Below are 23,774 nucleotides of genomic sequence, written 5' to 3'. Positions count from 1 at the left end.
GTTGGGTATGATGGATGTTGAGTGGAGTGGTGGATGTTACTGTCTTCCATCCTCAAATCCAAATACTGCAGCTGACTCAACGCAGGGAAGTTATATTTGACTGGTTACATGTAGGACTATATCAAGTTGGCCCCTCCCTGTCAGAGTTGGGTAACTGGATTACTTCATTCATTGACTACATCCGGTTAAATCACTATTAAGTCAAAGAAACCCAGTAATCTAATCTTGCTGTATGTGCTAGTCACTCAGTCATGTCTGACTCTTTGCAACCACATGGACTGTAGCCCACTAGGCTCCCCTGTCCATGGGGATTCTCCAGGCAAGAATCCTGGCGTGACTACCATGCCTTCCTCCAGGGGATATTCCCAACCCAAGGATTGAACCCAGGTCTCCTGCGTTGCAGACAGGTTCTTTACCGTCTGAGCCACCAGGGAAGCCCAATCTTGCTGTATAATATAAGCTCTATCTATTAAGACTTAAAAATTATTGCAGATGAAATGATATATGATATGTATACCAATATACTGCTTATAGAGATTTTAATCTTATAACTCCAATTTTCATGACTATTTTCTTTGTCAAATATTGGAGAATATAAAATTTAGTGTTATTACTAGATACTGTAAAACTAGAGATAGTAAACATTTTAAAACATAGAAAGACCATCACAAAGATGAATTAACTGAACAGGATAAATGATCAGAAACAAGGATAAATTTTTGTAGGAGGTCTTGAGATTCAATAAGATGGAAGATAATGCCTGGAGGAATATAAGATAAATGGCAAGAGACAAACATGAAAAACCTGATGGAAGAAGATACAAGAAGCATCAACTGGACAGAGCAGGGAGGGGCGATCTGGACGTATGATATGGTGTTTTAGTTTCTGAAAATGTAGTTTAACTTGTTATAATAATACACTGGTTTAAAGCATAAATTTGAAAAAAATGATCTTTACCTCTAAAAGTTCCTTCTTTGACCACATACTCTTATATTTCTTCTCCCGTTCTTTAATTCTTATGAGTTTGTCTTTCTTTTTAGAGTCTAGATCCCTACCGTGACTATCTGCCTTCTCCTAACCTTCTTCTTTCTTCCTATCTTCAGTCTGAGAGTGAGACATGAAGGAACGGTTCAAGTGGAATTGCTAGTGCCTTCCTTCCACCATCCTTTCAGGCAGTAGCCCCTTGTATGGGTAAATCCTGACCCAAGGAAGGATGTTTATTCAAGTTCTCACCCCCACTTCTAGATTGCAAACACTAAAGTGAAGCGGTTTAATGCCATTCAAATGCATGCTTTCTAACCTCAGCTGTGTTCTCTATGCTGCTCAGCCAAAACGTTAGTCATTTCTAACAAACATTTTTTCTATTACATTTCTTGAAAAGTGTATTTCAAATCTTCGTACTTTTATCAAGACTAAATCTTACTCCTGTCTTCTCTCACTATTTATATGTGACCTTTTTTTAATGCTTTGCTATGAAGATCGAAGACATTTGAAATAAGTCTCCTTTGCCTATCTTTCCCCTTGCCTTTTTTGTTGACCTCTCTTAGTTCCCTTTTCTATTTCTCTAATTGTCCTTTCTCTTTCCTCTTCATTGGGTTCTGTTCCTCTCTTCACCTACCAATAGATGTTCCCCAACATTCTATTCTTGGATCTCTGTTCCTTTTTAATTTGCTCTTTTTGCAAACCATCTTCCATGGCTTCAAACTTTTACACAGATTTGTAAGATACAAGCATTTCTGACACTGTGTGTTTGCTGTCCTCATGACTTCCAGATTCACATTTCTATGTTGGGCAGTTCCTAATGCTACTCCAACTTCATTTGTTTAATGTTACTAATATTTTCTCCAAAGCCAATGTTGTCTTATTGATCCCGCTGTCTTCCCTCTGTTGTCATCATTAAAGATTAGTACAAGCCTAAACATAAAATGGGCTTCCCAAGTGGCTCAGTGGTAAAGAATCTGCCTGCCAATTCAGGAGACACATGTTCAGTCCCTGGGTACTCTTGCCTGGGAAGTCCCAGGCCTGGCAGGCTATAGCTAATGGGACTGTAAACGACTAGGACATGACTTAGCAACTAAACAACAACAAATACAGGACAAACAGACTGAGGTTTTTAAATTGTTTTCTCAAATAAAAAGACTGCCTCTTATTCTTTCTTAGTTTAACCCATCCTATAATGACAATTTCAGTAAATACTGATTAAACATCTGCTCTTTGCATGACTTTTTCTAGACAATGGAGATATAGACATAAGAAAACCACAATCTGCCCTTAATGTGATGACTGTCTGATGAGAGGAAGACCCATTTGTAGGTCTTCCATGATATCTCCAAATAGCTATAACCACGGGCAGTATCCTCCACGATAGGGAAAATCCAACTCAAGCTTGCTTAAGATAAAAGATAATTTACTGAATCATGTAACTCAACAATCTAGGATAGAGCTTTAGGGAAAGCATGATCGGGTTTCAATGTGATCAAGAGCTGGTTTCCTTATCTTTTTCTTGACTCACTTGTTGTTGGCTCTCTACCTGGTTACAAGATGGCTAGAAACAGCTTCTCAGGCTAATGTTGCCAGTTTAAATATAAGACCAAACACAGATAATGCACACAATTACTGTTCGCAGGTAAGCATCAAGTGCATTGACAGCGGGCGCAGAGACTACATGCTATTTCTGACATGTAGACTTGGGGAAGGCTGTTCAGAAGAGATAACATCTGCATGACCAAAACATGTAAAAAAGCTCTCTGAACTAAAATTTAAGAGCTTTACCCATACGAATATCAGTAAATAAATCTAGACAAGCCTGACGAAGGAGTCATTATTCATTCCTTATCTATACAACCAAATCTCTGTGATCTAACAGAGACACAAGCAGGTGCATGTCTGTCTTTCACCAGCCAACATTGGGTCAATAAGCAATATAAGATACGGACTCTAGCAGCTGTTAACTTTATCTGGGCCTTCCCTTTCATTTGCTCAACCAATTTCAATCCAGATGGCATGTCTGCCACCAGGCCAATTTTAAGGAAGAACTGTGAAAGCTAAGGCAGAGGGTCACTTCAATTCAGATGAACCCTCAAGAGAAAACTTCCTGGAATGTGGAATTGGTAATTTTGAGTCTCAAAAAACCTAGCAGAGAACACAGAAGACAATTAGCCTTGCTACCAGAGACGATATAAAAAACAGGAGTCCTTGATCCTACTTATTTTCTAAGTTGCTATAAAGGGATCAATTCTTCAATTATTCTTTTTAAATCTTACATGTGGCTAGTTATTCATATCTCTCCAGTATTTAGAAAACATCAGAATGTATGTAGATCACATTATTGGTTTAAGGATGTTCCTTGTGGTGTATTTTTGGCTATTAGCATTAAAGAGATGGCAGTACTAGGAACTGACCTTAGCCTGTGATTTTCAGCACAACAGGTCATTGAAGATAACTGAACATACAGTGAGTAAAACTGCATCTTTGGCAAGGTGCAAACAAGCAAGACTGATTAGATTCTTTACTCTTCAGGTGCGGGAGCATTTTGTGGAAAAGCCATCTGAAGAAATTCCCTGATATCCTAATTAATTTGAAAGAACGTTTAGAAGTGGGAGAAGGCAATATTTTAAATTTCAAGGGTGTAGAAATTTTTTAAAGGTTTATAGGCAATATTCAATATTTCAATATTTTGTGGGTGGGTGAAGATGACTTCCCAATGATTTCATAAATATATATCACATGTATATAGCTATATAAACATAAGATTGTTAAGCTTATAAATTAAAAGCTTCAAAATTGGTCTTATTTCATAAAAGATATATGCATATGAACCTAATATTTGTGGGTTGATATCCACATGATTGTTTTCAACCTACAAAAACGCAATTACCTATGATTAGTCTAATACATATGTAATATAAATTGCTATGTCACAAAATAACAAGCATATATTTATAAATACTTTGAAGTCTTCAGTTAAGTAGCTAAAGGCTTCCTTTTGGAGAATCTACTACTCCTTTTACTCACGGTCTGTTAACTGTGGTATAAGGGCACATTTGAATATTTTTTACTTGCTGCATTATAATTTTAATTAAATTTTTGTAAAAAAACTGTTTTTACTCTCACTTCTTTACATGTATATATTTTGTAGATAACATATAAAATCTTAACTATCATCTTGGTGGAACTTTAATAATTGTGATCAAATCAATCAGCTTTAATTAAATACTATGTGCTTAACTCTGAATTTCTTGCACTAAGTATGGTTTATATGTTTCATTCATACTTATAAACATCTTATGAGATGGATTTATTAACATGTCATTTTATATATGAGAAAACTGAGGTTTTGAGATGCTAACTTCACCAAAACTTATAAGTAGTTTAAGTCTTTAACTGTAAAGCCAAAAATCTTAACTACTTCTTACTGACTTCTAAAGTAATCTCAGACTCGGATAGAACTCTAATACATCATTTGTCACACAGTGCTTTCCCAGCAATACTTAATTGCAAAGGTCCCACCCAAGGTCTTAGGTGGGTCATGAATAAGCACATGCCTTAATTATTAATGGGTACAAGCTCATCTCATGGAAGCAAGAAATATGGAAAGAATGACAGGATGCAGAAATGACAAGAAAGAAGATGAAGATATGTTGAGAGAAAGATAGAAGAGAGGTACAGGTAGCAGAATTTTCTGTGAGATGGGAGCTCTCAGCAGAAATGTGAAGCAGTGATGGCCCTCAACTTCAAAAGAAGAGGATTAGGAAGTAAGAGGTCCCTGAGCAGCCACACTGAATTTAATAATGTCCATACCCTACAAGACATGCTCATCAGGATTTTTCCCCATTAGTTTTACATATTATAAAGCCTAATTACTTGATCCTCCAGCCTATGAACCATTTGCTAGAAGCTACAAGTTTAGAGGAAGGCTGGTTGGGAAGGTTGAGAATGGGCATGTGTGTATGTTTGTGCTCATCTTCTAGAATTAGGCCAAGGAACAATAAGAAAATTGATATATTCCAAGTACTTTTTGTTCTTATGAGGAAACAATATCAATTTTTTAAAGTAGGCAAAAATAAGAAATGATAATAGTTTAGGGAGTATATCATATAAGGGATAAATTATATACATTTAAAAAGGCATCATAGTAATATGGTACAAATTAATTTATGCTGATGATTAAATTATTTTTAAAAGTGGTAATTTTATTTAGTATTATTATAGGAAAAACAGAGAAGAGGATGAAAATATTGCACAAAATTTGCCATCATAATATTTTAAAATTTTCTTAAAATTTTATCACTTAAAGAGACACATTATTTAAGAATATTTTGCTGCTGCTGCTGCTAAGTCGATTCAGTCGTGTCCAACTCTGTGCAACACCAGAGATGGCAGCCCACCAAGCTCCTCTGTCCCTGGGATTCTCTAGGCAAGAATACTGGAGTGGGTTGCCAGGTCCTTCTCCAATGCATGCACGCATGCTAAGTCACTTCAGTCACATCCAACTCTGTGCAACCCCATGGACAGCAGCCCACCAGGCTCCTCTGTCCATGATTTCTCTAGGCAAGAATAGTGGAGTGGGTTGTAATTTCCTTCTCCATTTAAGAATATATTACTCATTACATATAACTGTAGGTAAATATATACATTTTAATAATATTGAGACATGCATAATGTACAGAAAAGATTAAATCCATGTGGACATGCATAGTACCCTATGTCACAGATGGATTGCTAATTTTATGGTGCTTTTTTTCAGTATGGAATAATGAAATGTGAAGTAATTCTATATAATATTATTTTAATTTGATTAGTGTATTTCAATAAATTTTTGAACACTCTGCTAATGTGAAGTGACTCAATGTATATTCAATGCATATTACACTTAGAGCAACCAAGAATAAAAAAATTACTAAAAGTTGAAAATGGATTTACATACAATCTCCGTTTAATCAAATGCGCATTCACTTTTTATAAAATTCACGCCTGTGTTTTCCCTTTAGGCACCCTGATGGGCAGTTACGAGTGCTACATGATCCTTGTTATTTGTTCAGAAGGTCATTTCATTAACAAATATATCTCAGGTGTTTTTTTTTGTGTTAATTTCCCATGTAATGTTTTCAGTCTGGCTGGAATATATTGATTTTCAACAAAACATTCCTCATGCATGTGGGAAGACTTAAAGGGCATCTTTTGTGCTTTGAGTGGACAAATAATTTCAGCAAAAGCCATTAGAAATGGAATGAAAGGGCTTGCGCAATGCTGTAAACATGGAGAGTAGTTGCCACATGCTTATGAAAATTGACAACAACAAAAAACCCCAAAGCTTATCACTTTGAAGTTCTAAATAAACAAAGGCTGACACCATAGTTGTGTCACTTTGACTCTTGTGGTGAGATACACCTGAACACTACTTTACCAGCCATGATATACATGGGATTATGCTCTAACTTTGGTTTCTTCAGTCCTTATGAGTGACACAACACCAAGAGAAGATATGGAATGATTGATAGGAGTCATAGAATGCATGACTTTGGAGTGTGGTATTTTCATGTTAAGCAACCTGGCAGCAGTGCTGGAACTAGAACTCAGTTGCACTTATTCCTCTTCCTTCTAGACCAGCATGCCTTGCCCTCTCGACGGCATTTGCCAGAGCTGCTCCAAGACACTGGTGAGGAGTCCATCTCAGTCTAAGTACTGTTCTAGGAACAAGGGCTGGATTTATTATGGTTGAGATTTGGTTTATTTGTCCACTTATGAGTGTGTATGTGGGGCCAAAGCAACTGGCAAAAACTTTCTTTAGGATAAAATCTCCATTTAAAATTAAATCCACAGTTCAGATTCCTTGTTTTAAAGCAACTCACATTGGTTATGAAAACAGAAGATTCACACCTAAAAATAATTATGAGTACTCTCAAAGACATGATAAAATTAGAAGAGGTTTAACTTAAACAGTATTAAATTTACTAATTTATCATAAATGCACGAAAAATATTATGATTTATTTATCTATTCTTGGTAGGTCATATAGTGTGATTGGTAGTGTGATTCCTTGCCAGAGACAGTCCCGCTTAGAATGTGAATACCCAAGCCAGAAGTAGGTTAAGATTGCAATATACTTAGAAGCAGTCATATTGTTGGTATTCTTTGAAAGAAAGTGAAAGTCGCTCAGTCATGTCTGACTCTTTGAGACCCCATGGACTATAGGGAATTCTCCAGGCCAGAATACTGGAGTGGGTAGCCTTTCCCTTCTCCAGGGGATCTTCCCTGGGACTGAACCCCTTCCAGGGATTGAACCCAGGTTTCCCACATTGCAGGCGGATTCTTTACTAGCTGAGCCACAAGGGAAGCCCAAAGGGTATTCTTTGGTTGAAAATAAATGATGAGCTCCCATAAGAAGCTGAAAATGATTCATGCAAAGATAGGCACAATAAACAACAGAAATCGTATGGACCTAACAGAGGTAAAAGATATTAAGAGATGGCAAGTATACCCAAGAAGATGGCAAAAAGAACTGTACAAAAGAGATCTCAATGACCCAGATAACCACCATGGTGTGATCACTCACCTAGAGTCAGACAGCCTCGAATGCAAAGTCAAGTGGGTCTTAGAAAGCATCTCTATGAACAAAGCTAGTAGAGGTGATGGAATTCCAGCTGAGCTATTTCAAATCCTAACCGATGATGCTGTGAAACTGCTGCACTCAACTTACCAGCAAATTTGGAAAACTCAGCAGTGGCCACAGGACTGGAAAAGGTCAGTTTTCACTCCAATCCCAAAGAAAGGCAATGCTAAAGAATGTTCAAACTATCACACAATTGCACTCATTTCACAAGCTAGCAAAATAATGCTCAAAATTCTCCAAGCTAGGCTTCAACAGTATGTGAACCGAGAACCTCCAGATATTCGAGCTGGACTTAGAGAAGGCAGAGGAACCAGAAGTCAAATTGCAAACATATGTTAGATCTTAGACAAAGCAAGAGAATTTCCAGAAAAACATCTGCTTCATTGACTAAGCTAAAGCCTTTGACAGTGTGGATCATAATAAACTGAAAAATTATTAAAGAGATGGGAATACCAGACTACTTTACCTGCCTCTTGAGAAATCTGTATGCAGGTCAAGAAGCAACAGTTAGAACTGGACATGGAATAACAGACTGGTTCCAAATTGGGAAAAGAGTATGTCAAGGCTGTATATTGCCACCCTTGTTATTTAACTTATATGCAGAGTACATCATGTGAAACACCGGGCCGGCTGAAGAACAAGTCAGAATCAAGATTGCAGGGAGAAATATCAATAATCTCAGATATGCAGATGACATCACCCTATGGCAGAAAGTGAAGAGGAACTAAAGAGGATCTTGATGAAAGTGAAAGAGGAGAGTGAAAAAGCGGGCTTAAAACTCAACATTCAGAAAATGAAGATCATGGCATCTGCTCCTATCACTTCGTGGGAAATAGATGGTGAAACAATGCAACAGTAAGAGACTTTATATTTTTGGGCTCCAAAATCACTGCAGATGGTGACTGCAGCCATCAAATTAAAAGACACTTGCTCCTTGGAAGAAGAGCTATGACAAACCTAGACAGTGTATTATAAAGCAGAGACATTACTTTGCTAACAAAGGTCCATCTAGTCAAACCTATGTTTTTTCCAGTAGCCATGTATGTACGTGAGAGTTGGACCATAAAGAAGGCTGAGTGCCAAAGAATTGATACTTTCTAACTGTGGTGTTGGATAAGATTCCTGAGAGTCCCTTGGACTGCAAGGAGATCCAACCAGGCAATCCTAAAGGAAATCAGTCCTGAATATTTATTGGAAGGACTGATGGTAGAGCTGAAGCTCCAATACTTTGGCCACCGGATACAAAGAGCAGACTCATTAGAAGAAACCCTGATCCTGGGAGATTGGAGGCAAGAAGCGAAGGGGATGACAGAGGATGAGACAGTTGGATCGCATTACCGACTCAATGGACATGGGTTTGAGCAGGCTCTGAGAGATGGTGAAGGACGGGAAGCCGGGCATGCCACAGTCCATGGGGTCACAGAGAATCGGACATGACTGAGCGACTGAACAACAACAAGAACATTAAAGTTTCTTTGCATTTGACTTTTAGAAAGTCTTCTGCTAAAAAAAAAAATCAATATTTTGCTTATAGATAGTTAAACCTCACTGTTTAGTTGCAACATTATGCAGGGTTTATTTTGTCTCCCTTCTTAAAGCATAAGTGGCTTCCCAGGTGGCGCTAGTGGTAAAGAACCTGCCTGCCAATTCAGGAGATGTAAGAACTGCTGAGGGTTTGATCCCTGGGTCAGGAAGATCCCCAGGAGTAGGGAACGGGAACCCACTCCAGTATTCTTGCCTGGACCATCCCATGGATGGAAGAGACTGACAGACTATAGTCCAAGGTTTGAAAAGAGTCAGACACGACTGAAGCGACTTAGCAACTACACTAAGCATATGAGATTTTTTGATAAAGGTTTCATTCTACGGTTGCTGTGATGCATGCATACTGAATGATGTTAACAGAATATTTTTCCTTATTTTCTGAGTTATTATAGGTGCTATTTGGCTTAGTATAAAGTACCACAGCTTATTTGTAACTGGTATCCACTGATCCATTTTTGTCCCTGGACTTAGGGGAAAAAACTTGAATTTGACTTGAGTATGGATGAACCCAGGGAAATGATTTAGTTAAAATTCTATTAAAAATGTTTTGTGCTTCTTTGTTTTAGCCAACCAGGCTGTTAAAGCACAAGAGAAGAAGGAATGGAGTTTGTTCATAGCAATGTTAGAACATCAAGGCAACACTTTTTTCATGGCCTTTCACCCTGGTAACTTCCAGGCCCAGCTGGAGTTGAGGGATACCCCTCTGCATTTTAGAGAGTTTGTTTTCTGAAACTGAAACTGTAATTCCAAAAGAGAATTAACCACAAAATTTCAAATTTCCCCCAAAAGATGTGATTTAGTAATAGTTCATGGGAGAGGTCAAGGACTGTATTATTTCTTATTCTGTTATCATTATTTTGGCTATCTTCTATTCACACAATTTTTTTTAACAGAAATTATGACTTTTCAAAAGGCCGATAACATGCTCCACCAAAAAGGAGAAACATACCATTTCCAAAAATAAATAGTCACTTTCCCCTTAAGCCATTAGGTTTTGTGAAAGGAAGTGCTAGAAGTGTGGTTCATTTTAAGGAAATTGTAAATGTTTGACATGTAATTTTCTGTCAAGATAAAGCATTCCCCTCATTAAATGGAAACAAGTGCTCACTGTAGTGTTCAGCAGATGACTTCCTGTATTTTTCTTTCTCTTTCTACCTAATGTTAAATTGTGCATTACAAGTAGTCAACGAGAAACCAAATATTTTACTAAGTCAATAAAAATGATATTTTCTACTTTTATCAATGTTTATATGAGTGACATTCAAAAAGTTTTAATTTCCTCCCATCACTTGTGATGTTTTTAAGAGTTGTTCTTAACTCAAGGGACTTGCAGGAGTTCAAGCTGTCTCATCCCTTGACTGAATGATTTACTTCACAAACTCAATAGACACTGCACGGGAGGTAAATTCTTTTCAGATGGTAGAATTATTCTGAGAACAGAGCCAAATGTCCCCTCAGCACTGCAAAGGAAGCAAATGCCTCATTTCCCCTTTTCAGAAGGCCAGAAGCCTGAAAATAATGATCAAACGTTCCGTACCATTGCAATCAGCCCCTGGGAAAGACACATTAAACCAAATAATTGCGATCGCTTAAAAATTTGTAGTATCAGTCATTATCTCTTTCAGATGATATGAAAGAAACTTTTAAAATGAACTTCAAGAGAAGCTTCTTATGATTTGAAATTTTTATACTTAATATTAAGGAGCTAAGCATATAAATATGCTCTTGTCTCTTGATATTTATTTTTAAGTTTCTTTTTATTCCTCTCTACCCTGAGTGCTTCTCTACCTGAAACTGCTATCCACCCTTTCACATTCAACATTTGGATGGGGGTGGACAACATTTTAGGGAAGGAAATGGCAACCCACTCCAGTACTATTTGGGGCTTCCCTCAGGGCTCAGTGGTAAAGAACCTGCCTGCGATGCAGGAGCCGCAGGAGATATGGGTTCTATCCCTGGGTTGGGAAGATCCCCTGCAGGAGGAAATGGCAAACCACTCCAGTATTCTTGCCTGGAGAATCCCATGGACAGAGGAACCTGGTGGCTACAGTCCACAGGGTCACTAAGAGTGGGACCTGACTGAAGCGTCTGAGCATGGGCACGAAACATTTTCTGCTTTTAATTCATCTCACTCATTTTAGCCTGCAGTCTACACAGTTGAGCTCTACAGTTCATTCAAACTCCCTATGCAAGGCGACAGCCCAGTTCCAAAGTTCAGTCTGTTTGTTTGAACTTTCTGCTTTTTTGCCACTAAAATAGACCCTATACAACAGTCTTTTCTCTATGCTTATAACTGCTATTTTGGTCGCCTTTTATCTGTCCCTTAAAGAACTCCCAATTTTCTGTATTTGATTCACATTCTAAATATTTTAAAAGGAGTTCATAATATATTATGTAATTTCTGTATTTTATGGATTTTTGTAATTCACTCTGTAGGTCTTCTGAAATGGTACACAGATTTGTGCCAAGTATTTGCACTAAGTAAAGGTAGGCTAGTTTTTATCAGATTCTTGAATGGATTTATAACCCCCAAATGGTTTTGTCATTGCTTTATACACACGTTGAATGATTCCATTGAACAGCATGGCTTTACCAACTGTCTCCTCTGAGGACACACCAATCGATATGGTCATCAGGATTTTACTACTCAACTCCAGACTCATTCCCCTGCCTTCCATAGTCACCTCAGTCCATATGCTCAAACTAAATCTTGCCTTCTAAGCCTGTTTCTTTTCTCATGTTGCTGATTTTAAGAAATATCATCAAAATTAGTCAATCCAGAATTTCTAATATATTTGAGTTTACTTCTAAATAAGTGGTTATCTCTTGTTGATTCTAACTCTTTGTTCATAAAATTTCCCTCTAGTTGCCTTTCCATTTGCCCTGGATTGATCCGGACCTCATTATTTCTCTCCCAGAAGATCCTTTTGAGAACCTGATGAAAACCATCAATATACCTTTTCTCTCAATCATAGTATAGTGGATAATGTACAGAATCAAGATGTAGACTGTGGGTTCAAATCTCAGCCTTCTCACTTGCTAGCAGTGTAATATTTAAAAATTATTTACCTTTATATGCTTAATTTCTTCGTCCATCAGATAAGGTTAATAAGAGCACTTTGTTTACAGAGTTGTTGTCAGAATTAAATGAGTTAATATATGCGAGGGGCTAAGAGACTGGTTCATACTCTCTAAGTATTTGTTAATATTTTAATAAATGACAAAACATCCATCTGGTCCCTCTGCTTCCAGACTTGTCAACTTAACAATGTGTTGTTCCTATACTGTGACTTGGGGTGATTTTTCCAAAATGATAATGTCATTATTGTCCTTATATACTGACAATGACCTCTTATTGCTTTCAAGGAAAACACACACACACCGCTTCTTTGATCTCCTTCTGCTTATCTTTCTAACTTCATCTCATTGTTCTCCTGCCTTCAAGTCTGAGAAATGGGCTGTGCATTTAGGTGTACACCCACCACCCATTTTGATAACTCCTGGCAAATATACATGTTGTTTATGCTCTCTGGAGTACCCTCGGTTCTCTTCATTTTGAAGACTTAGTCACTGTCTCCTCATTAGAACCGTCCTGCCTGTGTTTTATTCCTGGATTGACCTTTTCCAGCTATGCAGCCTTAGGCAAATTACTGATAGCTTTTGGAATTTATAAAATGGGGCTAACCACAGTAGTTTCCCTTATACTGTTATTGTGAGGACTAAGTTAAAACACATAAAGCTTAATCAATGCCTGAATCATAATAAAGATTTAACAAAAGCCTTACTTATGAAGACTCTGCAGATGCTGGATTCTGCCCTCATTCCTCTGTCTCTGTCATGATTCTAGTATTCTTCCTGGGTGTTTCACTAGTCCCCTGGCACCCTGGCCTCACATCTAGCAAATATTTACGAAATACAATTGTCTGTTTACCTATCTCTTTCCCCACCAAATTCTAATTTTCTTGAAGCCACAGACAGTACACTTTTCTCTCTCCCTAGCGATCTGAACAGTACCTGGCATATTACAGGAACTCAGCAAATATTTGTTAAATAAAAATAGATGGATATCTTTATCCTCAGAAGAGAATCTGAAGCAAAATAGTTGCTCCATAACTATTTAATGAGTGAATGACAAGTTTATAAATCATATCTTGGTATCACAGGTGTATGTTCTAAACTGATTTGGACAGTAAGAAAATCAGTCAGTGTAACTTTGCAATGGAGCCTAAAGACTATTTTCTGTATTTCTTCTTTCTTATTTTTTATGGTTTGTTAATAATGAAATTCTTGGTCACATAATATCATGTTTGTCTGGTGTGAGTTCAAGGTACGTGATGATGCTTCAATCACCTCTCAACAGAGATGACTACTGGATGTTGATAGTCACAGTATCTGATTATCCTCCCCCAAAGAATTCCAAACCTTGCTTCCATGCTGTTATCAATGTAAACTATTTAATTCCCAGAATAACTTGAATTGCCAAAAACCTGAAGCCGTCAGCTAAGGTTTGACACTATGATAACATTGAGAGCAATATTTCTTCAGTGGTAATGTTTCTAAGAATAAATGCAACCAAGTGTTTGCAGACAAAGATTAGACAAAAATAAGTGTCTTACCCAGAAGTCTTAAAAAACAGACACAATTCAGTTTGCAATGACTATTTGCCTAAGATACTACTATTGCCTGTTAAACAACAAGAGGAAGGTTTGCTAAATTATTTTAGAAAATGACCTTAAGTGATTTAGTATGAAAAGTGAAAGTGAAAAAAAAAATACTACATAACCCTTGATGCTATGAGTTTTATACAAACCTCTATTAATTCTTACTCACCAGGAATTGAATATCATGATTCCATTTTAGTGATTCGGAAACTGAAGTTAAAAAGAAGGAACTTGGATGACTGTCAACAGTCAGATACTCTAGAGCACTGTATTCAGACATTTTCTGTGAAAGAAACTTTACTTATAACTAGCACCTAATAAATTTACATTTGGTTGAATTTTGTCACTTGGAGGAAAAGGAAGGAATTAATGTTTAATAAATCAAATATGTCCCATACTTTTGTTTTAATATAAAGCATCTAATTTAATGTTTCCACTATCATTGTGAAGTAGATATAATTAGCCTACCTAAGAAATGACTAGCATGCTCAGTCCTATCCGACTCTTTGCTTCTCTGTGATTGTAGCCCACTAGACTCCTCTGTAATGGGATTTTCCCGGCAAGGATACTGAGGTGGGCAGCCATTTCCTCTTCCAGGGGATATTCCTTACATGGGGACCGCACCTGTGTCTCCTGCTTCTCCTGCATTGCAGCTGAATTCTTTACCACTGTGCCACTGCGGAAGCCCCTATAAATGACTAAACAGCTTCATAAAGATTAAATTAGTTGCCAATGACAGAAAAAACTCAGTAGAAATTTTTTCTTCTGTTTTGTAGTATTCTATTCAGGCTGTATCCATAAATGACTGACTTAGTCAAGTTAGAGTGAGAAGACCCTTAGGTCAATTAAAATTTTTGCCTTTTTGGATTATGACATTTTTGGAAACTCAGAAGACTACTCTTTGCATTTTTTTTGAAATATGCATTTTAGAAAAGTGGTGCATTTATTGTAATGTATTGATTTAGGGCTTATTTACATATATTCATTTTTAAAGAGAGAACATTTATGTATAATCTTTGATAAGTAACTAATTAACTTGATAAATGAATTTTTGGTCTTAAGAAGGAAAAGATTTTACTCATGTGTTTTGAAATTAGAATGAAATAAGTTTGTTTCAGTAACTGATATTTAATCTAGTGGACTTCCGTGGTGGTTCAGATGGTAAAGTATCTGCCTGTAATGCAGGAGACATTGGTTCGATCCTTGGGTTAGGAAGATCCCCTGGAGGAGGGTATGGCAACGCCTCCAATGTCCATAGAATCCCATGGACAGAGGAGCCCACAGGGTTGCAAAGAGTCGGACATGATTGAAGCAATTTAGCACACATGCATTTAATCTAGTATTATGCAATTAGTCATTTAAAATTTTAAATTCACCGTAACTAAATGCTATGGTGCCAGTGAAAATGAAGTAAAATCTTTGTAGAAAACTTAGTGAGAGACACATTCCATTTTTGTGTCTCATGAATTCTTAAATCACCAAATACTTAGTAGACTACTTAACTGTAGGATTAGAGAGAAAAAAAAGTCTAACAAGAAGCAAATAAAGTCTATGGTTATGAGAGCATGGGCTTCCCTGATAGCTCAGTTGGTAAAGAGTCCACCTGCAATGCAGGAGATGCAGGTTCAATTCCTGGGTTGGGAAGATCCCCTGGAGAGGGGATAGGCTACCCACTCCAGTATTCTTGTGCTTCCCTTGTGGCGCAGCTGGTAAAGAATCCACCTGCAATGCAGGAGACCTAGGTTCACTATCTGGGTTGGGGAGATCCTCTGGAGAAGGGAAAGGCTACCCACTCCACTATTCTGGCCTAGAGAATGACATGGACTGTATAATCCCATGGGGTCACAAAGAGTTGAACACGACTGAGTAACTTTCACTTTCACTATTTGGGCTTCCCTTGTGGCTAGCTAGTAAAGAATCTGCCTGCAATGAGGGAGACCTGGGTTTGACCCCTGGGTTGGGATGATCCCCTGGAGAAAGGAAAGGCTACCCACTTCAGTATTCTGGCCTAGAGAATTACATGGACAGTCCATGGGGTCGCAAAGAGTCAGACATGACTGAACGACTTTCACACACTATAAAGGCATAGAATCCATTGGATAATAGCTCAATATGTTTACACTGTGTGTGTGAGAAAGTTGGATTATAAAACATAGTTAAATAGGATTTGTTTTATAATTTTATCATTAAAAAGAAAATAAATGTCTAGAGGTATGAAGTATTAGACAATTTTTGTCTCCCTTTGTAGTATCAGTCACTCAGTCCTGTCTGACTCTGTAATCTCATGATCTGTAACCCGCCAGATTCCTCTGTCCATGGGATTTCCCAGGCAAGAATATTGGTGTGGGTTGCCACTTCCTTTTCCAATTACTTTTTGTATGTGCTCTATAATAGAACAGGCATAGTTATAATAGAATAGGCATAGTTACTTTTCTCATATGCTGAGTGATGTTGTGGGTAGCATCTATCAGGAGTGCCATTGTTATTGTCCAATAAATTACATTTCTTGAACAGATGTTTGATTCCTGATATTGCACCCAAAGACCAAAACTAGCCAGGAATTTTAATTCTGAAGTCACCCTCCTGCCTGAAAAAGCTTAAAGACATATTTATTGGACAAGTACTCAGAAAAGAAGTGAAATTATGATAAGTAGGCAGACATATGAGCTTTGTGAGAATCACCAGGGCTTGATATTTCTAACATCATAAAAAAAAAAAAAAAGAACTACTCAACTCCATGTGCATTACGTCTCAGGATGATAAGAAAAATATGTTTTCAATTTTTCCCCTAATGTATTCAGTTCAATATGAGAATAGATATGTCTCATATTAATACTTAATTTCTAAATACTCATGAGCTCTATTAAAATTCTCTGGCAAAATTCTATCATGTTTTCCTTCCAGTGGACTCTAACTCAAGGTTTTGGCAGGCTCTGACTGATTAGCAGGTTTTTTCCTTCTCAATCACATTTCTGAGCACACACAAACGGGGCCCTGGGAACTCACTGTTTAAAAAATATTCTTCACAAAGTATATTAAGGACTTGTTTAGACTATCTAAAGGAGATAGAACTGAAGGTAATGGAGTGTAACAGAGAAATGCTAAATGTCTTTAAAACAAAATCACTTAAAACGGAGTTATCCTCTGTATTCATATCTATACATGAGACTATGGAACTGAGCTATTTTTAATATAGCTCAAGTCCACTGTTAAATTAAAGGAGCCTCCAATTATGCACATTGTGTATGAACACTGAACCATTACATGAATGATCACATAAGCGACAGCTTAAGACAACCATGACCTTCAGATAGAAGTGGTGTTTTATTTCATTCATCATCATTTACACGTCCATGTTCACTCATAGAAAGACTGATTAGTGAGCAGAACTATACAAACTCCAAACTTTGAAGCGTTCTCCTGTGGCTCAGGTGAAGTTCTGCTTGAAGTGAACAGGTGTACACAGAGGCATTTTTTCAATAATTGATGGGTGGGCAGGTGGACAGATGGATGGATGTCTTCTAAAGAGACACAGGCCTACAATATTTCCAATGGCTAAATGGCTCCAGATATTCTGGTGGGTATTAAAAATTTATTCTCTCACTATCATGAAGACACCCCAGAATAAGTTTGTTCATATGCCCTGGTTAGGTCTTCTCCATACAGGACCACATGAATAATCCTAAAACAGACTTTTAATAACAAATATCCCTTCTTCTTCATAACAGTTATTAGGAACTTCTGTACCTCTTTCCCTCTGCAGGTAACTCTTCCCTCTCCTCCACGGCAAAAGAAATAGTTTTAAAATGGGAACACTCCTGAAATTCTTCTCAGCACTCTGAACTAATCTTTAATAGTGTCTAAATTCTGTCCTGTATAGTTAAGTGTCTAACACTACAGTACTAAATATTTATCCATGAGAACATAACAGATTTTATTTAAAGCCAAAAAGGCCAATAAAAAAGGAGAAATTAGAAAGATATGGTGAATTCATGAACCCTAGCTTATGAATTATTTCTCTGAAGTTAAAAACACGAGAAAATTGTAAGTGTAAACTTCAATAAACGCTTCTAAGAATAACGTTCTTTTGCTGCTTCTATACTAGCAATCAGTGCAACTTAGAAAGTTATATTGGATATTTACTTGCTTTATATTAAATAAAATATTTACTATAACCAAAGTAAGGAAGAAGTTCTTATTACCTTCTTTAGTGCAGAGGTTGACAAGGCTATGGACTGTGTCCATCAGCTCCAGCTGCTGCTTCTGAAGGACGCTGTTATTGGTGGTGGCTCTGTTCAACTGTCTCTCCAGCTCCCGGATTATATATGTTTGACGAGTAACCAAGCCTTGAAGATTCTCTTTCTCTTCCTTTAAGGCGTCCAGTTCTTCCTTGTGCTTTCCTTCCATTTCAAAGATTTTGTGTTCTAATAAACTACAAGGAAGTGAAGATAAAATTTAGTTTTAAAATGCTGTTAAGAAACATGATTCAACTAGTTCCTGAGTTTATTTACTGTAAGAAATTTTAATTAGGTATTTCACCATGGAAATATTTATTAAGCAAGCGACTAAGAAAAAGTATATACATATAAATGCATTTATACATAAATATATATTTAATAGGAGTGACATTATATAGCATTTGAAATGAAGAATTATTAGATAAGTTATCGTTAGAGTGATGTTTGTTTCCTAAATGTAATTTATTTCTTGGGATGTATCTTATATCCAGGGTAGCTAACTTGGACTCTGTCTGGAGAAATTATAGCATAATTTTCATTAAAGAAATGAATCCAATAAGAAATAGAAGAAGCAGTTCAGAAAAAAGTTTGAACAAACTATAGAAACTATTTTTTATTTACTTTGTTTCATTCATTTGGGATTTTCAAAACATTAACAGGGATTACATTTCACGAGGAATAACATATTGATGCAGAAACCAGAGGACCAGAAGCTAAGCTATGTAAACTCACAGCGAATTGCATTTCTTGGGATTTTTGATACCTGGCCCTGCATCGTAACCACTAGCTTACTTTGTCTCTCAATCAGAGCTTCAAGATAAGGGCTAAAGGCATAATGAATTTCCAAATCACTGAATAACTGGTTCCAAAAAGGAAGATTATGTTGCTGATGGGATGGTCTTACAAAAGGACTTGGGAAACTTTTCCTGGAGTGATGCAGTCCTCAACCAAGAACCTTCCTTCTTTCAGAACTCTTCACAGGATACTCCCTTTGCATATTGCACATTAAAAATGACAGCAAATGCAGAAGCACTGTTGGATGCTAGCAACTGACTGGAAATAAGAAGCACTTACATTTTATAGAGTGTATAATATACTAGTATTCCTCAGAGAAGAGCCTTATTCAGTTTTCTCAGTTTCATTTACAGAAGGTTCAACCAGTCCTTAGTTTACAAGGTGTTATTCAAATGGAACATACCAGACTGGGTATTTAATTTACCTTGGAGATCTGTAGCACTGAATCATTCCTATATGTTTTCAAAAAGGGGACACTAGGGAGTGTTCTAAACTTAATACTTTTAAGTCATAAAATAGAGATTGTTTGAAGAGCCAAATTTTCTAACTCCCTGTAGTAGGGGATGAGCTGGAATATCTGACTGCCCATAACACAGATTAAGAAGTGTGGAGAGACCTGCACGTGGTAATTCCAGATCTTTGCTGACAAACTTATCCTCCAAGAAAATGTGGAACATGAAAGGAAAGCTGCCCATTGAACTAAGCCTGAAAAACACTGCGATGCTTCTATGTATAAGAGCTTACTAATTTACAACACCTTTGGTAGCATGCCCAGAAAACTTCACATTGAGACCCATTGACACAGCTCTGTGACTTTTCCAATCTAAAAAGATCTGCTTCTCTATTTTGAGTTGCTTTATATTCTATAGGACTGTGAAAGGATCTCTGTCCAGACCAGTCATTAAGCAAACTCAGTCGAATATATCTTGAGTATAATGATTTGGGAAAATATGAAGGTCATTTTTATTTATTAAAGCATTTTTTGGAAATGAAAACTTCAGGCAAGGAAGCTGGAGTAAGAAGAGACACAGCATTTCTGAAGGAGTAGGTATGATTCGTTGCGTTTTAGTGTTTTCTTCTGTGTCAGTAACTTGCTGCTGGAAAAGTTAGTAGCTAAAAAGCAAACAAAATCAAATAATACCAAATACCTTTTTTATTGGTTAAAATCTTTATCCCACCCACTGTTAAGTGATTAGTATGCTTGCTATGCATGTCAGAGGAGGCTTTCTCTGTAACTGTTAATTTTTGGCCTTCTGATCTGAGAATTAGCCACAATGGATGCCTTAGCTCATTCTCAGTTTACTTTTTAATTATTTTTGTTTCTCTTCCTAGGGTAATGATCAGATGTTAAATGCCTATAAAATTAAGTCTGTGAACTTATGGAAAATTTTCTTTCAAATTCACAAGAGTTACAGTATACTACCAAGAAACCTTAACTGTAATAATGAAAAGAGCAACATTTGGATGTATAGTCATAAAATACTAGATAAAAATTCTGAATTATCATTTTGTTCCTGAAATAAGATGAGCACTGGCCTTTAAGTTTTCTTAATTAGGAGGTAACATTCTCATCTGGAAAATACCATGCTTTTGTTATAATTTGCATTTATTAGTTGCTGAGTGCCAATATAAAATATAAAATGACACTATTCCCACTCTAACCATTTATTTTCAGAGAGAAATGGAAAAAAAATTCAAATGAAAGAAAAAAGCAGATACAAGAAACTTCTGTTTCAGACATAATACTTTTTTGCATCCATGTTTTCCCACTTTCCACTTTTGAAGCATTCTTTTCCCAAGAAGACATATAATAAAAGATGGCTACTATCTGAGATGTCAATAAAGGAGTTTTTGTTCTATTTTGATTTTCAGAATTTTGGAAAGTGCTGAGAATGGAAAGTTGATCAAAGAAATCCCAGTGCCAAAGGAAAAAATTCTGAACTCTGATTTGTGTAACAAAAAGTCTGTACTTCCCAAGTAAAAGGAGTATACACTTAGCATGTTGGAAAAAAAATGTTAATATTCATAATTCACCAAACAATCTTAATGTACCATGGCTACCAGGTATTAAAAGACATCAACATAACCTGTCATTTTAAAATACAAATTCATGTAAAGAAGAAATTTGCTTTGCATCAAAGACATCTCACAGGATTGAGACTGAAATATATGCATTAAAAATCAAATGAATAAAAACTATTTGCAATATGGGAACACACCACACTGTTTCACAAATGGCACGACTTAGCACCTAATTATCTCTTCAGGTCATTTTTTTATCTCTTTTCTTCACTTGGATTCTCTCTAATGGCTTTTATTCTATAGTATTTCTGTATTAACTTTATTTACTAAGGATACCCTTTACATTAATGACAATTTTTAGACTTTTTCAGGCAAAATTGTTATCTTTTTGATACTATTCATTCCCTCCCTTCCACCTCTTTGTATTTGGCTTCCAAAAACACTATCCTCTTTTCTTTAATAATTCTCATCCATTAGTTATTATCTACTTGGGAAGTTAGCCCTTCCTTACTATTTCCAAACTGGCTTGAATCCAAAACTCTTCTGCCAGAAAATATTCATATACTATCTCTACTTACTAATTATATTGTTGTAATACACCATTTTTGCTGTAGAGCATTAAAAAAATCTCATGTCTTTTTATTCTTAAAGTAAAATAGTGATAAAGAATGACAAGATGTTACAAGGCCTAGTTTTAAGTAAAAATCTATAAATACCTTGTATAAAATTGTGCAAACACTATATCAGAACAAAAATAAAAAGCCAACTGTTCTAATTTCTTAGACTAGAAAGCTGTCCATGACAACCCAGTGTTATGAAAACTAGCTTTAGAGTCTCATCTCTTTGATTTACTATAACATAATCTCTATCTAGTTCCACATACTTACATTATAACAGCCAAGAATCAAGGCATCAACTTAATATCCCTTTACTATTTTCTGCTCTCCATCTGGTTATTTTTGGGAGCTTGTCTTTCACAATATTTCAACCTACTCATCTTTTCCATGTATAAAACAAATTTTTTTTGCCAAGCCATTAAAGAAATCTTGACTGAGATTTTCTTTCTGCCTTAAACCCTGTGCCATTAAATTTAATTTTCTTACTCAATATATTGATTATATCCCATTGTGTCGTGAGGTCTTTTATTGGTTCTCTTACATTTTCCCCAACCGGTTAAGTAAGGAGAGGCCATCTCAGTGGGCATGGAGGCTTTTATATATAAAAGTTAATCTGAAGAACAAGACAGCTCCACTGCCCTAAATTCAATAGGCAAAGCAGTCATATTTTCCCTGATGATGGTCTTTAGCAACAAATTTAGTTTAGGTTTAAATGCATAATCTGAAACCGGGATGCTAATTCCAAAGTCCAGCGCACTGTTTTCTAGAGCACATGCAGTATATTTTTATTCAGCTTAGTTCAGTTGCTCAGTTCAGTTCAGTCATTCAGTCGTGTCCGACTCTTTGCGACCCCATGAATCGCAGCATGCCAGGCCTCCCTGTTCATCACCAACTCCCGGAGTTCACTCAGACTCATGTCCATCGAGTCAGTGATGCCATCCAGTTATCTCATCCTCTGTTGTCCCCTTCTCCTCCTGCCCCCAATCTCTCCCAGCATCAGAGTCTTTTCCAATGAGTCAACTCTTCACATGAGGTGGCCAAAGTACTGGAGTTTCAGCTTTAGCATCATTCCTTCCAAAGAAATCCCAGGGCTGATCTCCATCAGAATGGACTGGTTGGATCTCCTTGCAGTCCAAGGGACTCTCAAAAGTCTTCTCCAACACCACAGTTCAAAAGCATCAATTCTTCGGCGCTCAGCCTTCTTCACAGTGCAACTCTCACATCCATACATGACTACTGGAAAAACCATAGCCTTGACTAGAGGGACCTTAGTCAGCAAAGTAACGTCTCTGCTTTTGAATATACTATCTAGGTTGGTCATAACTTTTCTTCCAAGGAGTAAGTGTCTTTTAATTTCATGGCTGCAGTCACCATCTGCAGTGATTTTGGAGCCCCCCAAAATAAAGTCTGACACTGTTTCTACTGTTTTCCTCTCTATTTCCTATGAAGTGATGGGACTGGATGCCATGATCTTTGTTTTCTGAATGTTGGGCTTTAAGCCAACTTTTTCACTCTCCACTTTCAATTTCATCAAGAGGCTTTTTAGTTCCTCTTCACTTTCTGCCATGAGGGTGGTGTCATCTGCATATCTGAGGTGACTGATATTTCTCCCGGCAATCTTGATTCCAGCTTGTGTTTCTTCCAACCCAGCGTTTCTCGGATGTGCTCTGCATAGAAATTAAATAAGCAGGGTGACAGTATACAGCCTTGACGTACTCCTTTTCCTATTTGCAACCAGTCTGTTGTTCCATGCCCGGTTCTAACTGTTGCTTCCTGACCTGCATACAGATTTCTCAAGAGGCAGGTCAGGTGGTCTGGTATTTCCATCTCTCTCAGAATTTTCCACAGTTTATTGTGATCCACACAGTCGAAGGCTTTGGCATAGTCAATAAAGCAGAAATAGATGTTTTTCTGGAACTCTCTTGCTTTTTCCATGATCCAGTGGATGTTAGCAATTTGATCTCTGGTTCCTCTGCCTTTTCTAAATCCAGCTTGAACATCTGGAAGTTCATGGTTGATGTACTGCTGAAGCCTGACTTGAAGAACTTTGAGCATTACGTTGCTAGCATGTGAGATGAGTGCATTTGTGTGGTAGTTTGAACATTCTTTGGCATTGCCTTTCTTCAGGATTGGAATGAAAACTGACCTTTTCCAGTTCTGTGGCTACTGCTGATAATATTTTTATTTTTATTAGGCATTCTATAGTTAAAAGTTCTGTGTCAAGTTTTGGGGAAATCTAAATAAATAATTTTACTATGATGCATCCCTTAGAATTGGTGTTCCA

The 23,774-nt window shown here is 36.9% G+C and overlaps 1 protein-coding gene across 1 annotated transcript in view; it reads right to left on the bottom strand.

Annotated features, from left to right (window-relative positions):
• Positions 1–23,774, bottom strand: part of ANGPT1 (angiopoietin 1) — a 304,237-nt gene that overhangs the window by 70,362 nt on the left and 210,101 nt on the right. Inside the window, exon 4 of the mRNA XM_004011787.6 lies at positions 18,021–18,250. Coding sequence (XP_004011836.1) covers positions 18,021–18,250 — 230 coding nt within the window. The remainder of the gene's footprint in view (positions 1–18,020; positions 18,251–23,774) is intronic.

Source organism: Ovis aries, chromosome 9 (assembly GCF_016772045.2).
Source record: "Ovis aries strain OAR_USU_Benz2616 breed Rambouillet chromosome 9, ARS-UI_Ramb_v3.0, whole genome shotgun sequence".
NCBI lineage: Eukaryota > Metazoa > Chordata > Mammalia > Artiodactyla > Bovidae > Ovis > Ovis aries.
This window is presented reverse-complemented; position numbering and strand designations above follow the sequence as displayed.